The sequence below is a fragment of the Schistocerca americana genome, chromosome 8, assembly GCF_021461395.2.
Source record: "Schistocerca americana isolate TAMUIC-IGC-003095 chromosome 8, iqSchAmer2.1, whole genome shotgun sequence".
In the NCBI taxonomy this organism is placed as follows: domain Eukaryota; kingdom Metazoa; phylum Arthropoda; class Insecta; order Orthoptera; family Acrididae; genus Schistocerca; species Schistocerca americana.
Window position 1 is genome coordinate 133,426,292 of NC_060126.1, and position 26,542 is coordinate 133,452,833.

At 41.2% G+C, this 26,542-nt stretch overlaps 1 protein-coding gene across 1 annotated transcript in view; it reads left to right on the top strand.

Annotated features, from left to right (window-relative positions):
- Positions 1-26,542, top strand: part of LOC124545625 — a 409,511-nt gene that overhangs the window by 185,097 nt on the left and 197,872 nt on the right. The window contains exon 14 of the mRNA XM_047124572.1: positions 7,263-7,385. Within this exon, the coding sequence (XP_046980528.1) occupies positions 7,263-7,385 (123 nt within the window). The remainder of the gene's footprint in view (positions 1-7,262; positions 7,386-26,542) is intronic.

Here is a 26,542-nt window from a genome sequence, read left to right on the forward strand (position 1 = left end):
GGCTAACCCACTAGAATTTTCAAAGCTATTTTCTAAAATATCAAGGTTATCACATAACATGATAATTACATACATTGTTTTATATTTACCTGAAGATTCAATATCATTAGAATTCGAATCATAATTGATGTTGAGTATGCACATATGGCGCAGTCATAAACAGCCATCTAGTAGTTGCCAAAAATGCTGCCAGGTATCAGCACCATTCAAACTATGAAAAAGTTGTAGGCAGGTTTGGCACGCATTAAGGCAATTGTTTCGAGTCCAGTATATCACAAAGCAGCAATTTTTAAGAGTCGTTGGTTAGGCAACTATGGCACTTAAATGTGAGTGAGGTGGGCATGAGAACTCCACTCCATAAACAAGTTATCGTCTCTCACCAGTAGCTGCTAGGGTAGGTGAGGAGAGACACAGTCATCCATGAGCAAGACAGCAGATGTTTACTGAACAACAAACATCAGCCAGCTGTAACGAGTAGACAGCTCATGGGCACCCAATAATCTGAATGATGATAGTGAGGTCATGGCAGTTAAGGTGTCATCATTGTCAAACCTCACTGAACAATAGAATAGAATAGAATAGAATGTTTTTATTAGCCTTTCAGTATTTTTCATACAATTGGCTTCGTCAAAGTTTACAGAGGGTTTTAGTTTCAGTACGATATTCAAATAGTTACAGAAAGGGGAGAAAAGGAACTATAGACCTTTTCTTCAGCATTATGTAAAACAATGTTTTATACAGTAATTAAATACACACATAAGAAAAGAATCACAGTAAATAACTAGTTTATATAATATCAAAACATTTTCTTCATAACTTAGGTAAAACATATATTTTGATGATTAGTTTCTAAGAATTTTTCAGTTGTATAGAATTCGTTGTTTTTTAGCCAGGTTTGCAATGTATTCTTATATTTATTTAGTGTTACTGTACGAGCTGAGCATGGTAACTTATTGAAAAATTTTATGCTTAAGTACTTATAGTTATTATGGACTACAGCAAGTCTTGTGGAAGGCAAGTCCAGCAGGTGACTGTTTCTTGTACTGTGTGCATGCACATCACATCTCATGTTCAATTTTTTCAGATTTTCTTGGGCATATATTAGACAGTTATATATGTACATGCTTGGCACTGTCATTGCACCAAGAGATTTAAAATAATTTCCGCAGGACTCTCTGGGTGCTAACCCCTCCGTGCACCTGATTGCTTTCTTCTGCCATTTGAAAATACATTCAGCCCCTGGGGAGTTACCCCAAAGCAATATTCCATATTGCAGTTGGGAATGAAAAAAAGCATAGTATGAGTGGAGTAGCAATTGCTTGCTCACACTGTTTCTTAATTTATACAATAAGAAAAGTACTCGTGCTAGTTTACTTCATAGATAATCGGTGTGTCCTTCCCATGATAGCTTTTGGCCTATGATTAGTCCAAGTAGTTTCACTGTTTTGTTTTCATTGTGAGTTACTTTGAGATTAAATATTATTTCTTCTGTTTTTGTTTGATTTATGCACAGCTGGTTAGCCTGACACCAGTAATTAGCCATTTGTGCATCATTTATCTATTTTTGTCCAGTACACTATGTAAGTTCTCTCCTGTACTTATTAATATTGAAAATGCTTGTTGAGGAGTTGGTGACTGTGTGATGTGTTCCAAAATATGACAACTCAAGCCTTTATTACCAGGATATTACAAATTTTCTGTGGTTGGAACGCAAATGTCAGAGCTGTCCTCTAAAACATCCTCCAATAAAATTCCCAATTGGGAGGTATTATTAGTAGTCCATTTATTTGAGAAAATAGTATAACAACAGTAAAAAGCTTATCCCAATGGCTCAATGTGGATAGTGTAGTTTAAGATGCACACTCTTAATCTGATGGAATCGGGGCAGGGCGTCCACTCCCAACTGTTGTGGTGTCCATTCCCAACTAGTGTTGGATACATGAGAGACTGAATATATCTGTTCATTTCTGTGTTGAAAAATGGCACTGTAGAGGCAACTATAATAAAAATGGCAAAACTCATTTCATAACTACCGACTCGGCAATCAAAGTCCTCCTTTCAGGCTGTATCATGAAACTATATAAAGAACTGGTTTTCCATTGAGTAATACAAACTTGTACAACTGTCCACTCACAATGTGGAAAGTAGAATTAGTCTCTCTCAGTACTTCCTCTGAGCCCAATAAGACTTAGGGATTATGCTTCAGTATTTTAACTTGCAGTTAAAAGAAAAAAAATGATTCCTTCAACAGAATTTAAATGGAGGCCCACAACTCTTGAATTGTGGAGGGAGGCAATTTCAATACTCATCCTAAATCTAGAAAAGGCTAACTAGCTGCTATCAAAGTGGTGTCTGCATTTGTTTGGAAAACGTTGTTGAATGAGTAATACTTCATTCTGGTATTACATAACTTTATAGAGAACACTTTCAGCTCTCTTGATTCTCTTGATACTGGAAAAGGGAAAACCTGTATAATATGAAACAGACAAAACATATGCATTAGTTTGTGGGGTTTTACAGTATGCCTTTTCCTTGTAATACAATATAAAGCTGATTTTCACAAAAGTGTTCACGCTTTCATTTCCACATATTGACAAGTAGCCAAATGATGCTTGCTTCCCCCCCCCCCCCCCTCCCTCCCCCCGGTAGTTGTTCGGCAGGTGTTTTTTTTCTCCCCTCTTGCTTTCACCAGCACAAGTGGGTAACATTATCAAAGATGCATCTCCCATTACTGATTGCACACTGGATTGCTGTGTCCTTGTATTGGTGAAATGTTTGGAAACACTAACGACTGTTTGCTGAAGATCTCAAGATGAGCACCAACAGGCAACATGTCAAAACCATTTTCAGGAGTGTTCTATCAGACTACTTATTACAAGAGGATGAGGTCACTCCAAAATAAGTTTACAGCATATCATTCTCTTTCTCTTGGCCATCAAAAGCATTTTATCCACTGTGAAGGGTCTAGTTTATTTCTCTTTCTTTGTAGGTGATTTTGTAATTTTTCTGTTCTTCTCTGAGACCTAGAACGTACATTGGTCAGCTATGTTTGACTATTAAGGGATATAGAACAGTAGTAGTAAATTTTTAGTACACAGAGTTGCATATATTTTAATCTTCAGGTTTATCTTTTTAACTTAGTTGACCTCCACATGGTGGGAATCATTTTAAATTTTAAAAGATTGGTTGCTGGGTTTACTTTATGATTACCTGGCTACTAGACTTCTGAGATTTAGTTGCCTGAAAGTATCTTGGAAGTGCTTTGGCAAACAGGATGAGAGGTATGTACTGTTGTTGTTTGTATGACTGGATTAAACTGATGACTGCTGTTAGTCTATCCAGCCTGATACACATTCCATGAAATGTGGCAAGAAGGCCACCATCCAGGTCTCATCTCCTCATGTTAGGCATGCTCCAAGATTTTCGCCAGTGCAATCATTGAATAATCAAGTTACCAGCCTGCAATTTGATCAACTGTTCAAAAACTGGCAACTAAACAGAAACGTTTGAGAGTCAAATTCAAGAACGTCTTGGACTTTACGAACAATGCAAGCTAATATTCCATCATTTTTTGAGAGTGCATCCAGAATATTATTAACTCTTTTATTGATATTTCAGTGGACAACCTTTCACCTGTACTCAGGGCGAGTCACTTGCAAGATTTTTAAAGCACTTTACACTGTGGAGGAAACACCCATGCATCAAAGATAACATTATTGGTAACATGAATGTTAGTCATAGATTAAACTTTATGCCTCTAAGAATAAAACAAAACAAGTGCAGAGTCATCATATTACAACATACATATTACAAAGTATTTGGTTGATTATTATGGATGGCTTATGTTGGAAAGCCATGCAGTGAAATCCTAAAACAATACAAAATTGTTAAGACTTCCATGACCACTTGTTGACAATCTGCCTGTTGGCTTCTGTCTCTAGTTGTTCAGCTGATGTTTGTTTCATGATTTTGCTGATGTTTTGCCAGCATGAGTGGTTGGCATTGTCAGATCTTCACCTTGTGGTGTTGATAGTGGACTGGAGTCGAGCTCATGGCCTCAGATTATATGTACCTCGCGCGGCAACATCTGAGGGCTTTTCTGTAGGCATTTCTGCTGCGGTTCTCACCTTGCTACTTACAACGGTTATTTGCTGCAGCATAGGAATGCAAGATCCATTGACCCTGAGGCTTTCTTCTTTCTTGTTGAAGCTATTGGCATGTTTCTGCTTTCATACAGCTCCTCTGAACAAGCAGGTGTTACAGCTCTCCTTTGCTTTAGAGAAGAACTATCACACATGCTTATTCAGAGAAGCTGTAGAAATGATAAAAATGAAAAAAAGGTTGTGTAAATTGAAGGTGGATACCGCTAGTATTTGTTCTTTTGGACAGACACCACTCATTCGTGAAAACAGTTTGTAAATCTATTTTAAATTACATTTTAGGTGAATAATGTGAAATGTATCCTGCAAATATTGCAGAAATGGAAAGTGCTGTTGATGTGCGGTTTTTACAAAATTGATTGGTAGTCAGGGGCTCATATTGTTAGCCAATAAACAGATTGTGCAAACATACACTATTTTAAATGGAACAATACCTATTGACATTTACAGACTAAAGGTAGGGTAAATTAGAATGCCAGTGGTATTTGTTGCATGCTTCTACTGCAAGTCGTTTACAAGATATCGTATTTTGAAAAGTTCCCACACCGACACTTGTACAATACCTATGGTAGCAAACACTAAAGAACAACACAAGTGCATAGACTAGTGGATTCTGACCAGTAATGAGACAGTTGACTGTCGCACATCACAGGTTACGTTCAAAATGACCATTGGCAATGGGAATATACACTTCCATAGTAGTATGGAACAACTGTTGCATATGTGCTGGCATTTTAGCAGAGATGTCTGAACAGGCTCTAGTAATACATCATTGCGTATTATCAGGTGTAGTTGATATGTTCTTGTAGACAGCGTCTTTCAGCTTTCCACACAGAAAAAAGTGTACAGGCGTCATATCTGGAGGACAGGCCATCCAAAGTACAGGTCCTCTGGTCCAATACAATGATTTGGAAACAATTTGTGAAAATGTGCTGTAGTGCTTCGTGCGTTTTGGGCTGGACAGCCATTGTATTGGTACCACAGGTTCCTCCTATTCTGCAGAGGAGCATCTTCTAGCATCTGTGGAAGATGGTCTGTTAGGAGGCTGTGATACTTGTGCATTTTCAGTGTTCTATCTACTAAACATGGGCTTATGAGATGATGGTTCACTATCCCACACCACATGTTTACACTACAGGGTTACCGACGTTTCACCTGACAAAGCCAAAGGATCTATCAACAGACCCATAGTGCATGTTTTGGTGGTTTAGCTGGCCACGATTGGTAAATGTGGCATCATCGCTAAACAAGATAAGTGATACATCTGGAGTATCCTTTCTTAATGCCTATGTACAGAAGTTAACATGATTCTCATAATTGTTTCCATGCAGCTCTTGATAGAGAGAAGTGTGATGGGGATGGAACCTATGTCGATGGAGAATGCATAAGACACTTTCCTGACTCGTGTCAGTTCCTCATGCAATTGCACGGGAGCTGATATACGGATCAGCTGCAACAGCAGCAAGAACATTAATTTCCCCCACATGCGTCACCACTTGTTTCCTTCTCTTGCATTGTCTGGGTGTTTGACTTACCACTTTCATGTAACTGGCCGAAGAGGTTGATAAATAACTGCTGAGATGTTTGACATCTATTGGGATATCTTGCCCCATACACTGTGCTAGAACAAACTGCATTCATCCTACTCTCTCGATACACCATGAGCACGTCAGCTATTTCTACGTTGGTGAATCCTATCATCCACTCACGATCTCCTGCTTAGACTGTCACACACTAAGTGACTAACAAGTTGCACTGTACTCAGTGAACACACACACACACACACACACACACACACACTCTCTCTCTCTCTCTCTCTCTCTCTCTCTCTCTCTCTCTCTCTCTCTCTCTAAGCAGACGTAACAACATTCTACTTAGTTGCAACTACGCAGGTTGAGTGCCACAAACAAATGTCAGTGTGGAAACTTTTCTAAATACAGTATCTTGTAAACAACTTCCACTAGAATGCTGCAACTGATGTTCTAATTTACTTTTAGTTTGTTAATGTGAATAGGCATTGTTCCATTCAAAAAAAGTGTATGTTTTCACAAAAAATACACTTTCTAAGAATTATTACAATCTGTTTACTGTGTAACAATACAAGCGTCTCACTACCAACCCATTTTGTGAAAACCACACATCAGTAGCACTTTCCATTTCCATTAGATGATTAACCTTGTATACCGCTGGGGCCAAGGAGGTGGATGCCCTTTACTGTTTTGTTATTATTAATAGAAGGGGATTTGAAGGTCTATATTTCCAAAATTTGTACAATACATGACAAGGAACTCAATCCAAAAAGTACTTTGTGTCTACCAGTTCACACATGAAATGAAATCAGTATATGAAGTGAACATATCCTCAGAATTAAAAGTCTGGTGAGGTATGTGTCTTTCTGTTAGGGGCAATGATTTTGGGATGCAGGCATCCAGTATTGCCTATCAGGATAGCACCATCCTCCCAGGTGTCATTATGAGAAGAAAGTTTGTGACACTTGGAAGAAGAGAAATTGGAAATGTTGGGCAAGACGCTGCAGTCAATAAACCATTAGACTGTGATGGATATCCTCATGAGCAAAAAACTGAAGTGATGTTGACTACACACAAAACAGATCTTAGCCTCGTGGCTCACAGATAAATCCATAGATAAGGGTGGTTTCTGAAATTTGTATATTTGTGCTAGCCCATAGAGTTTCAATGGTCCTGCCACCAATTTTCTCTGAGGGCAGGACAAACATTGTGGTAGCTTTGTATTGGTTAGGGTATTTTCCCTAATTTAATGAGATTCTCAAGGAAATGTTTTTGTTTCAAAGACTGATTAGTGTATGCACACACACACACACACACACACACACACACACACACACTCAAGCTTATATTACACTGAGGATTTGGATAGTAATTTCTTCTAAATTTATTGAATCTGTAGAAGTGTTATTGAATTTAAACACATACTATGTTGCAGGTGCAAGACTGAAACATGATTTGCAAGTGATAATTTGTGTTTCCAGTAAAGTTTTAATTGTGCTACTTTTTTTTCTTAAACAACTCCATACCTTTATGATTGACACACAGCCATCTGAACAGTCTGTTTACCTTGCAGGTGACAATGCTGCTGGGGTTTGTTTGTCATATTTTGTCACGGTTTTTACCTATAGTGGTGCAGCAACAGTGCCAGAAAGAATCTACTCGGGCAGAAGTTGGTTCTTCGACAATGAAGACTGATGTAAGTACAAAAATAGAATCTTAGTTTCTTTTGAAATGCACTCTCTAACTCATTAATCACACATTAACTTAGATCCTGCAAAATTTAACACTACGAAATTAAAGGAATCTCCAAAGTATCTCTGAATTGTTTTGCTGTCAGCAACTGTCTGTGCAGCTACATTCTTGCACTTTCCTTACATTCCAGTGTTTTTTGGAATAGAACTGTAAGATATGTGTGAAATATGCAGCAATAATTATGTAAAAATCCTAGGAATTTTGCTTTCAGAAAATGTTTTAGATCTCTGTCACCACGCTTTCAATGAATTGGAGAAGCTGTGATGTAACTGAAAAATATAACACGGAAACAACCAATATAGGTTTCGGAAATGGATCTTATGCCATGAATGGTGGAAGAGGGGCAAGGGGGAAGGTTCGTTAAATCATATAGGAGAAACTCATGTGGTGGATAAGCAAACAGACTGGAAGGAACATCAAATTAGAAACATTCCCCAAGGAGGTTGAATTTATATTTGTGGTAGGGAATGTCAAAACTTTTATCTTCTGCATGGATTTTTAGGTAACTTACGTTGGTAACGAAGTGCCAGTTTTTTTTGCAGTTGAGAGAAATCAGTGCCAGATTCTGATATAGTAATATTGATTTTTATTGTCACATGTTAGTTTCGAGTATTTTGTCTGTTGTGCAATCAGATATTCATAAACAGGATTAAAAAATGTGGCAGGCTCTACCACCGAAAGAAGGCATTGCAATTACTCTTCATTTTTTGCAGTAGTGTTTATTACTTTTGTTACAGATATAATGCATTTATGTTTAGGCTAACATAAAAAAATCAACTAAAATGTAAAGTCATCTACACTGTGATGCTACCTTTCCTTCTGCTGAAACGAAGTAATCTGTAAATTAATTTCACACGTCTTCGGCTGTGGTGGTGAACTACATTTTTAGTGATTCCAGTGGTACATTTGATTAGCCTGTCTCTCATTGTACCATTCTTCTTTTCCACACTGACATTTTCATAATGGTTTTGAACAGAAAAAGCTTTTAAAAGTCTGAGAAAAACTTCTAGCGACTGGGAAAGTTTGGCAAGTAATTGCAACAAGATGCAAGAAACTGTTGCCACTAACTTGTAGAAGCTACTTCTGTGAGTTGATAAAACTTGTAGAATTCAACTTGATGGGGGTGTTTCCACAGCTAATAACTTGTACAAGTAGCTTCTGCTAGTGGCTTTTGGAAGTTAACTTGTTTACAATCTTTGTGGAAGAATATGAACGATTACTGTCTCATGTTGGCATCCAACATTGTGCATGGGTGCCTGAAAATGTTGTTAACTGCTGCGTTATCTACACTTGCAGAAGGAATTGAAAGTCATATCACAAAGTTAACAGAATTTTTGAATGAAGAATTGGACAGAGCCAGAATTGAGACAGTACCACTTCAGACATACTCATATCTAAGCCACCATACTGTATGCGGATATGAAAATACCAAGAAATGACAGCAAGGCTAAAAGAGGTTATTTGGAATATTGTATGTTTTGTGACACTCAGCTCCATTGGATGCAATATTTTTCAAAAGTGCTGAACGTCGAGGAAACAAACAACAAGTTGAAGGCCTCATGCTGTGTCAAAAAAGGGGGCGCAATATCAAGGATTGCAGAAAAAAAAAAAGTAGGCCTTTCTAAAAATCAAGAAAACCCATCACATGTCTATATGCAGTGGAGAACGGCAAGTGGGCAACATGGATGTGCGGTTGTATCATTTCACACGTCTTCAAACTCTGCTGGTAAAAAAAAAAAAAAAAAAAACCACCCCACACGCACACACACACACACACACACACATTATTTGAGGTTGTAAACCAATCCAGCTACTTCGGCATGGAACTAGGTAACAGCCTATGATCGCAAGTCATTGCACACAAACCTTAAGCAGTTACAGGATTTGAGTTGCTATACTTAATGTTTACAAATCATACCTTTGTCAGGTTTAAGCCTACAGGAGATTGGACAAACGGCACGCTGACTTTGTTTTTGCTCGTGAAATTGAGAACACATTCCCCATGTAGTCATTATGTGGGAATGCTGGATATGAACTTGTTGGATGCAAGCTTGCTGGATTCCAAGATTAATACATAGTTTAATAGATGGATGCCAGTACTGGAAGATGCTAAAGGACAGCCTATCAATACGTCTCTCATATTCTGCAGTCCTCATTCTCTCAAGATTTTGGTGTATTTGAAATGGGGAGATGTCTGGTGTTAATGTCAGTCATGTTACAGTGAATGACATGTCCCGTCATGAAAAATCTTCTTTGTCAGATGAAGGAAAGCATTGATTCTGGGACTTAAAAGTAATGACGATCAGAGATCAACACAGAGGTCACACTCACTGAAATATACTGTCGTTTTGGAAGAATTCAACGATGTTTTCTAGGAAAAATATGAATTGGGAGTAGCATCACTTTAAAAAACAAAAAAGGTCTTTCATATGTACAGGGTGATTCAAAAAGAATACCACAACTTTAGGAATTTAAAACTCTGCAACGACAAAAGGCAGAGCTAAGCACTATCTGTCGGCGAATTAAGAGAGCTATAAAGTTTCATTTAGTTGTACATTTGTTCGCCATTTCAGCCAATAAAGTTTTTGGTCCCTTTTTCTTCGAAGGTGCTACTGTAACTGGACTACAGTATCTGGAGATGTTAGAGAATTGGCTGTTCCCTCAGCTCGAACAAGAAGCACAACAATTCATATTTCAGCAGGATGGAGCGCCACCACATTGGCACTTATCTGTCCGTAACTACCTGAACGTCAACTACCCGAGGCGATGGATCGGCCGCCAGGCAGCCCGTGACAGAGCACTTTATCACTGGCCTCCAAGAAGCCCTGATCTTACCCCCTGCGATTTTTTCTTATGGGGGTATGTTAAGGATATGGTGTTTCGGCCACCTCTCCCAGCCACCATTGATGATTTGAAACGAGAAATAACAGCAGCTATCCAAACTGTTACGCCTGATATGCTACAGAGAGTGTGGAACGAGTTGGAGTATCGGGTTGATATTGCTCGTGTGTCTGGAGGGGGCCATATTGAACATCTCTGAACTTGTTTTTGAGTGAAAAAAAACCTTTTTAAATAATCTTTGTAATGATGTATAACAGAAGGTTATATTATGTTTCTTTCATTAAATACACATTTTTAAAGTTGTGGTATTCTTTTTGAATCACCCTGTATAATAGCAGTGCCAGAAAGAGGTTTTGATTCATTACAAAGAAAATTCACTAATAGTCACCAATTTCACGAAATGTTTACTCTCAATATAACACAGCATTTGAGAAAAATAAAAATCTCAGTGTTCATTGTTTTATACATACAAACTACACTCCTGGAAATTGAAATAAGAACACCGTGAATTCATTGTCCCAGGAAGGGGAAACTTTATTGACACATTCCTGGGGTCAGATACATCACATGATCACACTGACAGAACCACAGGCACATAGACACAGGCAACAGAGCATGCACAATGTCGGCACTAGTACAGTGTATATCCACCTTTCGCAGCAATGCAGGCTGCTATTCTCCCATGGAGACGATCGTAGAGATGCTGGATGTACTCCTGTGGAACGGCTTGCCATGCCATTTCCACCTGGCGCCTCAGTTGGACCAGCGTTCGTGCTGGACGTGCAGACCGCGTGAGACTACGCTTCATCCAGTCCCAAACATGCTCAATGGGGGACAGATCCGGAGATCTTGCTGGCCAGGGTAGTTGACTTACACCTTCTAGAGCACGTTGGGTGGCACGGGATACATGCGGACGTGCATTGTCCTGTTGGAACAGCAAGTTCCCTTGCCGGTTTAGGAATGGTAGAACGATGGGTTTGATGACGGTTTTTGATGTACCGTGCACTATTCAGTGTCCCCTCGACGATCACCAGTGGTGTACGGCCAGTGTAGGAGATCGCTCCCCACACCATGATGCTGGGTGTTGGCCCTGTGTGCCTCGGTCGTATGCAGTCCTGATTGTGGCGCCCACCTGCACGGCGCCAAACACGCATACGACCATCATTGGCACCAAGGCAGAAGCGACTCTCATCGCTGAAGACGACACGTCTCCATTCGTCCCTCCATTCACGCCTGTCGCGACACCACTGGAGGCGGGCTGCACGATGTTGGGGCATGAGCGGAAGACGGCCTAACGGTGTGCGGGACCGTAGCCCAGCTTCATGGAGACGGTTGCGAATGGTCCTCGCCGATACCCCAGGAGCAACAGTGTCCCTAATTTGCTGGGAAGTGGCGGTACGGTCCCCTACGGCACTGCGTAGGATCCTACGGTCTTGGCGTGCATCCGTGCGTCGCTGCGGTCCGGTCCCAGGTCGACGGGCACGTGCACCTTCCGCCGACCACTGGCGACAACATCGATGTACTGTGGAGACCTCACGCCCCACGTGTTGAGCAATTCGGCGGTACGTCCACCTGGCCTCCCGCATGCCCACTATACGCCCTCGCTCAAAGTCCGTCAACTGCACATACGGTTCACGTTCACGCTGTCACGGCATGCTACCAGTGTTAAAGACTGCGATGGAGCTCCGTATGCCACGGCAAACTGGCTGACACTGACGGCGGCGGTGCACAAATGCTGCGCAGCTAGCGGCATTCGACGGCCAACACCGCGGTTCCTGGTGTGTCCGCTGTGCCGTGCGTGTGATCATTGCTTGTACAGCCCTCTCACAGTGTCCGGAGCAAGTATGGTGGGTCTGACACACCGGTGTCAATGTGTTCTTTTTTCCATTTCCTGGAGTGTATTTTTTCTTTCTCATCATACAATACAGAATGGAAGCACTGGAGTAGCTAGCTAAGTGGAGAATAATCTTTGATGGTTCATCACATGTGCACAATTCCCTATTGCCTTGTGACATTTTGACACAAGATGGAGTCTTATGCCTGAAATTTTTCTTCAGTGTGTTTCTGTAAGCAGTAGTGGCACATCACACTTCAGCTTCTTAAATCTTTAAATGAGTGGGATAAAGGCTTATTTTTTCTGGTTTTGAATCAGTCAGTTGGCAAACCATGAATGTCATCACATCTTACAGATTCACATGCTGCTTATTTCTTCTTTATACTACACTGTGGGGAACTCCTATGAGATTTAGTGGCAGATGTCCCATCCCAGCAGCACTTCTGTGTAAGTATACCTTTCTGGGTGATTTTTTACTTGTTATGGAGATGACAATGAAGGCATGTTTATCTACAGGGATAATCAAAGGGTTTCTGTTCGAAGGTCATACAATCCAGAATACGTATGCTAATCTGGTAAAATCATCGAGGCAATCATCCCACCAATGGGCCAGGTTGAAGATACCTTTGTGGTAAAACACCTTGTCCTGCTGCATGAAAAAGTCTGTAACTGTGTGCTGTGCTTCCTCGTTCGACAGGAATCGTTGACCCTTCACCTCCTTTTTTAAGGGACTGAAGGCATGATAATTCCATGGGAAGAGATCAGAACTGCAGGTAGGGTAGTGTAGTGTCTTCCATTTGGGTTGGCACAATTTCTGCATTGCGACTTTCACGATATGGGGACGTGTATTGTCATGAAGCAACAGAACCTGTTGTCAGTATTCCACAATAGTGGTTTCAAAAGACCTTGCTACCCCATACACACACTTTGTTCTCTGATGGATACCTCTTATTGTCATTATTCTTTAGCAGCTGAGAAAAGAATAGCAGTGTGCTCATCTTGTTTGGATGCATTTCTTAATAACATTACCATAGTTCTTGCTCCTGCATTTACTGCACACATGTTGGAAATACATGAACCGCACACAGATCCTTTGCCTACATGTCAAGTTATTATACACCCACATTGGGGTTGCACTGTGTTGCCTATATGCTGCAGCAACTCTCTCAAATGGAAACTTTTTGATTGCTCCTTATATTATCACCTGACAGGCTTGTTGCAGCAGCCAAAATTACTGATAGCTAACTGGGTTTGGATCCTGAAAATTGGAAGGGCGTGTGGAGAACAGACCCCCAGGAGTAGATGACATTTCATTAGAACTACTGATAGCCTTGGGAGAACCAACCATGACAAAACTCTACCATCTGGCGAGCAAGATGAATGAGACAGGCGAAATACCCTCAGACTTCAAGAAGAATATAATAATTCCAATCCCAAAAAAAGCAGGTGTCGCCAGGTGTGAAAATTACCAAACCATCAGTTTAATTAGTTACGGCTGCAAAAGACTGACATGGATTTTGTACAGACGAATGGAAAAACTGATAGAAGCCGACCTCGGGGAAAATCAGTTCGGATTCCGTAGAAATGTTGGAACACGTGGGGCAATACTTACCCTGCGGCTTATCTTAGGTGACAGATTAAGGAAAGGCAAACCTACTTTTCTAGCAAGGTGACAAAGGTCAAGTACAGGGAGCGAAAGGCTATTTACAATTTGTACAGAAACCGGTTATAAGAGCCAAGGGGCATGAAAGGGAAGCAGTAATTGGGAAGGGAGTGATACGGGGTTGTAGCCTATCCCCGATGTCATTCAATCTGTATATTGAGCAAGCAGTAAAGGAAACAAAAGAAAAATTTGTAGTAGGAATTCAAATCCATGGTGAAGTGGGAATTAACTTCCACGGAGAAGAAATAAAAACTTTGAGGTTTGCCAATGACATTGTAATTCTGTCAGAGATGGCAAAGGACCCGGAACAGCAGTTGAATGGAATGAACAGTGTTCTGAAAGGAGGATATAAGATGAACATCAACAAAAACAAAATGAGGATAGTGGAATTTAGCCCCATTACATCAGGTTATGCTGAGGAAATTAGATTAGGAAATGAGACACTTAAAGTAGTAGATGAGTTTTGCTATTTGGAGAGCAAAATAACTTCTGATGGTTAAAGTAGAGAGAATATAAAATGTAGACTGACAATGGCAAGGAAAGCGTTTCTGAAGAAGAGAAATTTGTTAACATTGATTATAGATTTAAGTGTCAGGAAGTATTTTCTGAAAGTATTTGCATGGAGTGTAGCCATATGTGTAAGTGAAACATGGACAATAAATAGTTTAGACAAGAAGAGAATACAAGCTTTCAAAATGTGATGCTACAGAAGAATGCTGAAGATTAGGTGGGTAGATCAAGTAACTAATGAGGAAGTACTGAATAGAATTGGGGAGAAGAGGAATTTGTGGCACAACTTGACTATAAGAAGAGATCGGTTGGTAGGGCATGTTCTGAGGCATCAAGGGATCACCAATCTAGTATTGCAGAGAAGCGTGGAGGGTAAAAATTGTAGAGAGAGACCAAGGGATGAATACACTAAGCAGATTGAGAAGGATGTAGGTTGCAGTAGTTACTTACACAGCATAGAGTAGCATGGAGAGCTGTATTAAACCAGTCTCTGGACTGAAAACGACGACATCAACAACATGGAGAACAGAAAGACAATCAGTCAAATGATGTGCTGTAGTCTTGGGTATCGATTAGGATGTGAAATCAGATTCATTGGACTTTGATCACAGTCTCATCACTGAGCAAGCTGCTAGATAGATGTGCCACAGAACATGTTTTACTGCGCAAGACAGCAATACTCTATGATTTTTTATAGAATCTTTTTTTCATTGGTATTTATCACAAGAAAGATTCTCTTTCTGAACATGTGGTGTGGCAGCATCCATTGGGATGAAATTCTGCCTGCAGACTTAAGAATTCAAATGGAAATTTTGTACTTAGAGATGAGTAGAATTTTGAGAATTTTAAATAAACACCATATGATTGAATTTCAATATTATTTTATTAAGTATCTAACTTACTATAATAAGTCCTACAATTTATATGATGTCTTAAGAATTTATCTCGGACATAATAATATAACAGTAAATGTAATCAGAGACCTTGTTAGTCCCAATTGTACTTCATAAAAATTATTGAATGATTGAGTAATTGTAATAATTATACCACATTGTACTAATGGTAATACAATTTGTCAGGTATAAACAAGACACTGAAATACCATGTTTTATTGAATATAGGATGCTACGGATTGTAAGAAACACTTTAATTTTTAACCATTTTTTTTTTTTAAAAAAAAGTTAACATATTTACCATTTTTATTATTAGATGACCAAGCCAGACTAAAATCTTCTTAGTTTAGAAATAAAAATTTTTTGTATTATAAAATTAAACTGACATTTAAAATCCCTGAAAATCATCATCTGAACTTTCCTCCTTCTTCTTCCTTTTCCTTTTTGTCATCAATATTGTCCTCTTTGTACAAAGCTGGTGCATACTGCCATTGGGAGCATTTCTTGTGCCGCAGTTCTTGAAAGATTTAACAATACTTTTTTCTCTCATTCTAGACTACGACTCTTTTATCCGCTGACACACTTGTTTAGTTGTAGTTCGTTTTAAAGCTCCCTTTGGCTTGAATTCATGTTGGTTTCATTCGTCATCCATTTGTTCCATTCCTCGCTCATATTCACTTTAAGTGGTTTATTTATCAGGATATCAAGAGGTTGTTGTTGTGAAGCAAGTCATCCTGGAATAACAGCAAGCTCTGGGCTTCCTTGTCTCAATTTCTCTTTCACAGAATTTTTCAAATGAGCTCTAAACTGATCTAGCACAAGACAAGAACTCATATTCAGCAAAGCACTTTTAATTCTCTCACACACTTTGTTAATCCGTAATTTCATACCAGCCCCACCCATCCAACCCTTGTCATGTATGTGAACAACACCCAGCAGTATTTCAGAAGGGTTTGGCACTGTTTTGTGCTTGAAAATGATCCTTGGATTAAGTTTAATACTGTAAGCGCAACATGAAAGGATGACAGTGTAGTGCATTTTTTCTTGTCCTCTTGTTTTTATAGTTACAGTTTCAGCACGTTTCATGGCAACAGTTCTGTTACTCGACACAGTCACGTGTCGGAGGAGATTTGTCCATGGTTGCTATTTTACTTAGTTCCACACCGGTTTTCTTTCGATGTTGAATAATAAAGCAAAGAAAAGATAATATTTTCTCTTCTTGGGGCATTTTCTGAGATATTTTGGTTTTGGTTCATGTGCAAATTTTATGATGCTTTATAAACCTGTAACACCAACCAAATCCACTCTTAAAGTCTGTTAATTTCCACTGTAGCGCTAGCTTGCAAGTGTGCATTCAAATCATTTTTGTATTAATTCCAGTGCCATTTTGACAGTGTCCTTGAATCCATTTCAATATATCATCTTCTAACTTTGGCCATTTTGCATTCAGTCCTCTATTTATATGTTTGGCGAGTCTTTCTTGTTTTTTACAGTTCTGTTTATCACTCACCAATCATGGATAGTTTTATCTGTTGGTGGAGGGCTGAAATGCCACTCAGCTGCTCTGTAGCCTGCATTATGAGTACCTTTTACTTACTTCCCTTACAAAACTAGCTACTAACAAAAATATTGTCCTGTTACCAATAACACAAATCACTTTCAGTTGAAGTTCACTGGCACTGTAGATGGCAATGATGCATCATAGGCTAGTCAGTGTTCTGGGTTTGTGATGGCGGGACAGAAGGGAGACAATGTTTGCCAGCTTGTGAAACCCCGCAACTCATGTTTGTCGCATTGGTGCACTGCTGCTGCCAGTTGAATCCAATGCTGCCGGACACAAATAGGTTACCCATGGTATGGAATATATGGCTGTTTTCAAGACTGGTGGGAATTTTAAATCAAACACTCGACATTTTTATATTAATTTTGAGTATAAGATGAACGTGAATGGCTCTGAGCACTATGGGACTTAACAGATAAAATGAATTTTAGAGGCAATTTTTTAAAGAAAAAAGTGCATCTTATAGTCCGTAAAATATGGTACACAAAGAAAGACATTTTTTAAAAATTTTCCTTAATCTGAAATTAGTTCTTGTAAGTAGTTCCTTCATAAGTAATGGCAACCTTTTTTCCCAAGATATGTTTTAACTCTAAATAAATTTGCAGATTTTCCAATTGTTTTAAATGTGTGACTTCTGAAAATGTGACTTGGTATGTTGGCTTATTGAAGATTTGTAGTGATTAACATAAATATGTACACATAGCATTGCTTGCTCTTCTTGCAAAGCCAGTGAATACAGCCTCCCTGTGGTTTAAGTAATTACATATGTCTACTTTTTTCAGTTTGCCTGACATTGTTCTTATTGTTTGATGGTGTTCTTCACCTAAACTTTGCCATTATTGTAGACATTTGTTTCGCTTGGGGTGGTAAGGGTATTGGATGCATCTGCTTTACACGAAGCTGTAAGATTTTAATCACTGCAACACCAAATGTCCACCGAGCGATGTGGCGCAGTGGCTATCACACTGGACTTGCATTCGGGAGGACGACGGCTCAATCCCATTTCTGGCCATCCTGATTTAGGTTTTCCGTGATTTCCCTAAATCGCTCCTGGCAAATGCCGGGATGGTTCCTTTGAAAGGGCACGACCGATTTCATTTCCCGTTCTTCCCTAATCGGATGACCTCGCTGTCTGGTCTCCTTCCCCAAAAACAACCCAACCCAACCAACCAACCAAATCTCTTCTAGAGATATCAGCCAAATGAACTGACCATAACATTGCTCTCATCAACCATCTTACTCAGCTGACATGCTGAGAATATGTCACTGTATTTCGCTGGGAGAGCCTACATTCACAAGTTCCTGTAGCTCTCACCTTCAGCCCTTGACTGTATGCTTTCTGGCTATAACACTGGTTTGTCGTTTCAAATATCAATATGCGTATATACACTCATTCTCATAAATTAAGGATAATTGCAGAATGTGGTGCCACACAACGTGGCACTACACAAAGTTGGTACTAATAGCATAGGCACATAGGGAACACGCATGACACAGATCTGTAAGTCCCCGGTATTGGTGCTAAGTTGAGAAAACTGTCCCGAAAGACAAGTGCTACAAAACACCACTGATTCCTATGCATGCACCCCGCTATCAATATGGGATATGATCACCATGCACACGTACACAGACTGCACAACGGGTTGGCATACTCTGAATGAGGTGGTCAAGCAGCTGCTGTGGTATAGCGTCCCATTCTTGCACCAGCGCCTGTCGAAGCTCCTGAAGTGTCCTAGGGGTTTGAAGACGTGCAGCGATACGTCGACCGATAGCATCCCAGACGTGCTCGATGGGGTTTAGGTCTGGAGAACAGGCAGGCCACTCCATTTGCCTGATATCATCTGTTTCAAAGTACTCCTCCACTATGGCAGCTCAATGGGGCCATGAATTATCATCCATCAGGAGGAAGGTGGGACCCACTGCACCCCTGAAAAGCAAACATACTGGTGCAAAATGACATCCCAATGCACTTGACCTGTTACAGTTCCTCTGTCAAAGGCATGCAGGGGTGTACGTGCACCAATCATAATCCCACCCCACATCATCAAACCACGACCTCCATACAGGTCCCTTTCAAGGACATTAGGGGTTGGTATCTGGTTCCTGGTTTACGATAGATGAAAACCCGGCGAGAATCACTGTTCAGACTATACCTGGACTCGTCTGTGAACGTAGCCTGGGACCACTGTTCCAATGGGCATGTACTGTGTTCTTGACACCAGGCTTTATGGGCTCTTCTGTGACCAGGGGTCAGTGGAATGCATCTTGCAGGTCTCCAGGTGAATAAACCATGTCTGTTCAGTCTTCTGTAGACTGTGTGTCTGGAGACAACTGTTCCAGTGGCTGCGGTGAGATCCCGAGCGAGGTTACTTGCAGTACTCCGTGGCTGTATGCGGGCACTAATGGTGAGATATCGGACTTCTTGTGGTGTTGTACGCTGTGGACATTCCGTACTGTAGTGCCTGGACATGTCCTGTCTGCTGGAATCATTGCCATAATCTTGAGATCACACTTTGTGGCACACGGAGAGCCTGTGCTACGACCTGCTGTGTTTGACCAGCCTCCAGTCGCCCTAGTATTCTACCCCTCATAAAGTCATCAATATGTGTTCTTTGAGCCATTTTCAACACACAGTCACCATTAGCATGTCTGAAAACATCTGCAGACTTACTCGCTGCACCGTACTCTGACATTCACCAAAACACCTTTGCGTATGTGGACAGCGCCACCGTGCGATGACCGCAGTTCAAATGCACCACATGGTCATATCCCGAGGTGTTTCACCATGTCTCAGCATTATCCTTAATTTATGAGCATGAGTGTAGTATGCAAGGTGACACTCTTAAATTTGAGAGTTTCCTCCATTTCCACATTTAGCATTTACTACGTGGTAAAAATTGCTAGATGAAACAAGAAAATGAAAAAATGAATTGGACAAAAGGGGCAGAAAGAAATAGGAAATGAAATAATTTTACGAAATTTTTGTGAAAATTGTGTGCCTCGAACTCCTACAGATAGGTGGATGACACCTTTGTTCTGTAACCACATGGCAAAGAAGCCCTTGACGAATTTTTTGGTCACAGTCATCCAAGAGAAGGTGAAATTCACCATGGAGATGAAAAAAATCAGCTGTCTACCATCCAAACATTTGGGTACGGAAGAGAGAGAGAGAGAGAGAGAGAGAGAAACAAAACAGCAGATTACTTCACTATATAGGAAACCGACACACACTGATCTGTATTTGTATGTCTCTAACTGGGACCACATGGCCAAAAACAGCGCTGTTCAGGACTTCACAGGGCTATGGTTAAGTGACCAGAAAAGCCTCTCTACAGAACTGAAACACATGAGGGATGTCTTCCAGAGGAGCGGCTGCAGTGATACACAAATTGAGAGGGCAATATGCAGCTCCAAAATAACACGGGAAGAGGGGGAAATGACTGGCATTATGTGGGACCACCTACAGCAAAGATCGCAAGGTACCGTCAGAAATACGATGTTAAAACAATCTTTCGACCACTACAGAAGAATAAAGACTTACTTGGCTCAGCCAAGGATCCCGTGGGATTGCACACACTTAGCATGTGTGTGAGTGTGGGCTGCAGTACATTGGGCAGAAACAACACTGTGTTCAGCAGCATTGCTTGGTGCAGAAAGACAAATCAGTGATTGTTGCATACATCATTAAAGAAGCCATGTGTTCAATTTTGAACAGAATAGATTGCAATGCAGTACAAGTTGATTTTGAGAAAGCATAATAAATGAAATCATGAAAATTAGAACCAATGATAACCTCATAAATACATATGGTGGCCACCAAGTAAATTCTGCTTGAGACCTGTTACTGGCAACAAGGCACTTTGAGCTAATTCGGATGGCATGTTGTTGTTGTGGTCTTCAGTCCTGAGACTGGTTTGATGCAGCTCTCCATGCTACTCTATCCTGTGCAAGCTTCTACATCTCCCAGTACCTACTGCAACCTACATCCTTCTGAATCTGCTTAGTGTATTCATCTCTTGGTCTCCCTCTACGATTTTTACCCTCCACACTGCCCTCCAATACTAAATTGTTCATCCCTTGATGCCTCAGAACATGTCCTAGCAACCGATCCCTTCTTCTAGTCAAGTTGTGCCACAAACTTCTCTTCTCCACAATCCAATTCAATACCTCCTCATTAGTTATATGATCTACCCATCTAATCTTCAGCATTCTTCTGTAGTACCACATTTTGAAAGCTTGTATTCTCTTCTTGTCCAAACTAGTTATCGTCCATGTTTCACTTCCATACATGGCTACGCTCCATACAAATACTTTCAGAAACGACTTCCTGACACTTAAATCTATACTCGATGTTAACAAATTTCTCTTCTTCAGAAACGCTTTCCTTCCCATTGCCAGTCTACATTTTATATCCTATCTACTTCGACCAAATAGCAAAACTCCTTTACTACTTTAAGTGTCTCATTTCCTAATCTAATTCCCTCAGCATCACCCAACTTAATTCGACTACATTCAATTATCCTCGTTTTGCTTTTGTTGATGTTCATCTTATATCCTCCTTTCAAGACATTATCCATTCCGTTCAACTGCTCTTCCAAGTCCTTTGTTGTCTCTGACAGAACTACAATGTCATCGGTGAACCTCAAAGTTTTTATTTCTACTCCATGGATTTTAATACATACTCCGAATTTTTCTTTTGTTTCCTTTACTGCTTGCTCAATATACAGATTGAATAACATCGGGGAGAGGCTACAACCCTGTCTCACTCCCTTCCCAACCACTGCTTCCCTTTCATGTCCCTCGACTTTTATAACTGCCATCTGGTTTCTGTACAAATTGTAAATAGCATTTCGCTCCCTGTATTTTACCCCAGCCACCTTCAGAATTTGAAAGAGAGTATTCCAGTCAACATTGTAAAAAGCTTTCTCCAAGTCTACAAATGCTAGAAACGTAGGTTTGTCTTTCCTTAATCTAGCTTCTAAGATAAGTCGTAGGGTCAGTATTGCGTCACATGTTCCAATATTTCTACGGAATCCAAACTGATCTTCCCCGAGGTCGGCTTCTACCAGTTTTTCCATTTGTCTGTAAAGAATTCGCGTTAGTATTTTGTATCCGTGACTTATTAAACTGATTGTTCGGTAATTTTCACATCTGTCAGCACCTGCTTTCTTTGGGATTGGAATTATTATATTCGAATGGCATATGAGGTGGAATCTGGTGCCAAGATTTGAGTGCAGTCCCTCCCACCTCTCCTTGGAGCGAGGGCAGGGGACAGCCCACTGCACTGAATTGTCTATCTGAGGACAACCCAGGCACCCTCTCCATGAGATGACAGGAGTGACTTAAAAAAACTGGTGATTAGACAAAAGTGAACAAGAATTCATCTTTGAGTCGTCGTGAGAAATGGTGCAGTGATTGGCATATTGGACTCAAATTTGGGAGAAGTGGAATCCAAATCCTTATCTGGTCATCTTTATTGAGGTTTTAACAGTGTAGGAAAAGACAGATTGTTACTTACCATAAATAAGACATGACAAATTGCAGACAGGAACAATTAAAAGACAGTCACATGGTAGCTTTCGGGTCAGAGTGCAACATCACATGGGATGCAACCACCAATCTGCAGGGGGCGGGGAAGGGGAAGGTGAAGGGATAGCAACATATGGGTGAGGAGAGAGACGAACACCGTATGATGAAGTGTGCAGGGACTAGACTGCCAATAGGCAGGTTTTAGATTGTTTTGTTGAAGTAATTGAGTGAAAATCAGGACAGTTCCTTTGAAAAAGGATACTGCAAATTTCTTTCCCCAACCTTCCTCTATTTGAAGTTGGTCCCCAACTCTATAATGACACCATTTTTGACAGAAAGTTAAACTTTAAATAATTCTTCCGTATGTGTCCTCAGTCGTTTGTTGGTGGCATTAGGCGAACTTCTTTGTATCGATTTTTATTAGTGTCTGCAGGAAATTTTGTGTGGTTATTTGCAATAAAATAAAAGCCCGCACATTCATTCACACAAGCAAGCACACCTCACGCACATACGACCGCCATCTTCAGCAACTCGGATCTTTAGTGAAACTTTCAGTCACCTTGTCACACTTTATAATGCACACAAACTTCATTTTTGACCTTATACCATCTCTAATGAAGTGCAGATGAATATGTATCTTTCAGCCTTGAATGATAGCAGTTTGTAGGTGGCAACGTATTGGACATTGTTTGTTGCAATGTAAGAATAGCACATTATCTCCTTGTTTACTGAGTTCAGTTTGAAGCTGTCGAAGCTACAGAGCTTCCTGAACTACTGATGCCAGTACATGACGATCTATCTACATGATCACTAACCCATTCTACACACAGTATTCAGCTATTTCTGTGATTGTTTACACTATATGAAATATCAGGTCTTGTCACTGGTGCAAGATATAGCCAGTGGTGTACACGTTCCGCTTTTAACCCGCTCATGCTTGCCCGGTGGCCAGGCGGGCAGGCCGCCACGCGTTGTCAACAGAATGGGCAGGCTGCTTCACTCCCAGCCAAGCCAAGCAGAACCCAACCCGGGCAGGCTGCGGGAAACTTGCTTGCCTGCCCATATTACCGCTTAGCTGCGCTATGCAGCCGTTTAGTCTGCGCTCGTCATTGTCGTATTATGAATGTTAATTAAAAGTTTTTATTTTACCTGAGCACCAAAAGATAAACTCCAACATTTCAGGTAGGTCAAAAAATATTGGGTTTTATTTGTACATTCTTCCTTTACGCGTATATTTCACGAGGTTTTTATGAAATAAAATTTTTGGAAAATCGACCGAAATATTGGAAAATTTGAGAAAAACTGAAAGTGCGTTTTCATTGTGTCCGTGTGTTTGTATTGCATTCAATCTTGATGAAATTTTGCACACTATACCTTGAAACCAAAAGGAAGGTCACAGTCTACATAAAATTTTGTAGGGTGCATGGCAGAGGTTACTTTACCTAACGGAATTAGACAAATTGTACGTTTTTATTCCGATCTTGATGAAATTTGGCACACTTGATAAGCAGAATGAAGGGCGATGTCTGCTTAAAATTCTGAATGGTGCATGGGGGAGGGTACTTTACTTACGCACTTCTACACCAACCTACAGTTTTATTCCGATCTTGAAGGAATTTTGCACACTTAACCATCAAGAGGAACATCACTGTCTACATAATATTTCAGACAGTGCATGGAATAGAGTAACTTACAAAAGATTTTGACATCGTTTGCGGGTTACCATGAAATCTTTCTCCCTCTATACTGCTAAATGGTCTCAAGTCCTTAGCACACATTTCGATGCACTTTTCGGCCACTAAATCTTTGTCCTCTTTCAAGATATTTACGGAGTGAGGGAACTGCTTGATAAATTTGCACACATGTCGTAACACACTGGAGGTTCCCGAATAAGTACTTAAGAGATTTTTTACATAGTTTGCATGGAGACACACCTACCGATTTATTTGAAGCGGCCTCATAAACACACGAAAACGTTTCCCGTGCGGCACTTGTGCTCTGTTTCGTTACCGGCATGTATTCGACAGTTGTCAATTTTTTTTCAATCTCACTAAAGTTCGACCAATTCATTGTGCTGCCTCCACCGTTGCGATAAATGAACTGTGGGCTAACTACCTGGATACTCTAATCACGGTAGCTTGACAGCTCAACCTGTTGTCAGGCGCAGCAAGCTGAGCGGGTCCTGTGAAGCTTGGCAGGCCTGCGGGAATCCAGGTAGCCCGGGCTTGGGGGAACCCAAGTCGGCCGCATTACCCACTATGCCTCAGTACACGCACACTCTTGTGTTTACGTCGCGGCAGGCTGACCTGCATGAATGGTTGCAGAGGAGCTAGGGGCAAGCAGGCTGCAAGGGGAATTTGTACACCTCTAGATAGACCTCGTATCGCTTGTCTATAGGGTACTTTCTTTCTCCAATAGTAGAGATTTTTATCATATTTTGCATTCACTTCAGTGGGAGTTCAGACAGGTCACCAATCTGACATTCCAAAATTATGTATTACACCAATGATTGCATTACTTTTGGTCTAGCATAATCCCACTATTTTGTGATTTGTGGTTACACTCATGCCAATGTGTTGCTTCACTTCGTCAATACTGGTCATGCAAAACTTCTCTCTTAACTTTTCTTCGATTTCTGGTTTAGTTTGCTGATGCCTAGCAAGAATTAGTACACATCCACCCACACTGAAAATAATAACATTATTGATTTATCAACAGAGGAATATATACAGGAATCAGTTCTTGACCTGTTAAGTCATATTTCAAGCAGTATATTATTCAGCTGTAGATTATACAGTTGGCAGCTACAGTTGGAGCCAGCAGTAGAAACGTTACTGACTGGAGATCTGTTTTGATCTTAGAATAGGACCTTATTGTGTGCCCTCTCCAGTTTTCCTCATATTTACACGATTTAAAGATCAGTGCCCAAATATCAGTTTCCTAAAACATACACACACACACACACACACACACACACACACACACACACACACACACACACCCCAGGGGGTCCACAACTCTTTTGTGGACACGTGCGTAGCGAGCACGGGACCCCGAGCTAATGTGGCCCTCCTTCCTTTCCGGGCTGCATACCTTCCCTTCCCTTTCCGCATCCCTCCCCGTCCCCCATCTTCGCCCCCCCCCCCCCCTCACCTCTGGCTCTTTCCTTCCCTTTCTCTCCCTCTGGGAGTATGGTTTGTGCCTACGTCCGGAGACGGACGCTCGAAACTGTTCCAAATTCCTTGCTTTTACACTTGCAAGTCCTCGTCCTTCCTCTGTCCTTCTCTGTCCTTCTCTTTTCCTTCCCTCTTCTCCTTGCCCTTTTCTCCGCTGTGGCGTTTGAGACCCCCTTTTCTTTCCTTTCCCTTTCTCTTTTTTCCTCCCTGTGCGTGTCTGAAGGCCGACCCACGCACTTCCATGCGTAGCCGGTGACGGGGTAACGCGTAATTCCCCGCCCCGGGTAGACAGGTAGGACACGTACGTACCCCCTGGTAACGGCCAGGCCCAGGGAGGGGTGATTACCTGAGCTGATACCTTCCGAAAGTGCCGATTGGTCCCTCCGTCCGTTTGTCGGGAGGTGTGACCTGAGGTGTGAACAATCACCTAAGGCGGGTGTGCCCTCGGTGAGGGCCCCCACAAGGGAGGAGCGCGCCATCGGAGACGCCGGTAATCATGGGGGATTCTTCCGCAATGGTTTCCTCACCTTCCACTATGTCTGCTCACAAACGTAAGTTCACTGAGTCTCAGCCACAGACGGTTCTTCCATCGTTGCCACAGTTCCTTGTTGTTTCTCGGTCTGACGAAGGTCACGACTTTTCCACGGTCAACCCTTTCATTATTCAGAAAGGTGTCGACGCAATTGCGGGTCCTGTAAAGTCTTGTTCCAGATTACGGAATGGTACCCTGTTGTTAGAAACACACAGTGCCCTCCAGGCTCAAAAATTGCTGCGTACTTCTCTGCTCCACACCTTCCCTGTCCGGGTGGAACCGCACCGTACCTTAAATTCCTCGCGTGGAGTCGTTTATACACGCTCCCTCGATGGATTGTCTGACGAAGAAATTCAGCACTACCTGTCTGACCAGGGCGTCACCGCTGTTCATCGGGTTATGAAAAGGGTTGACTCGAACATCATTCCAACCCGCACTGTCTTCTTGACATTTGACAAAGTTCAACTCCCATCAAAAATCAAAGCAGGCTATGAGATAATTTCCGTTCGCGTTCGCCCTTATGTCCCAAACCCTACGCGTTGCTATCGATGTCAGCGGTTCA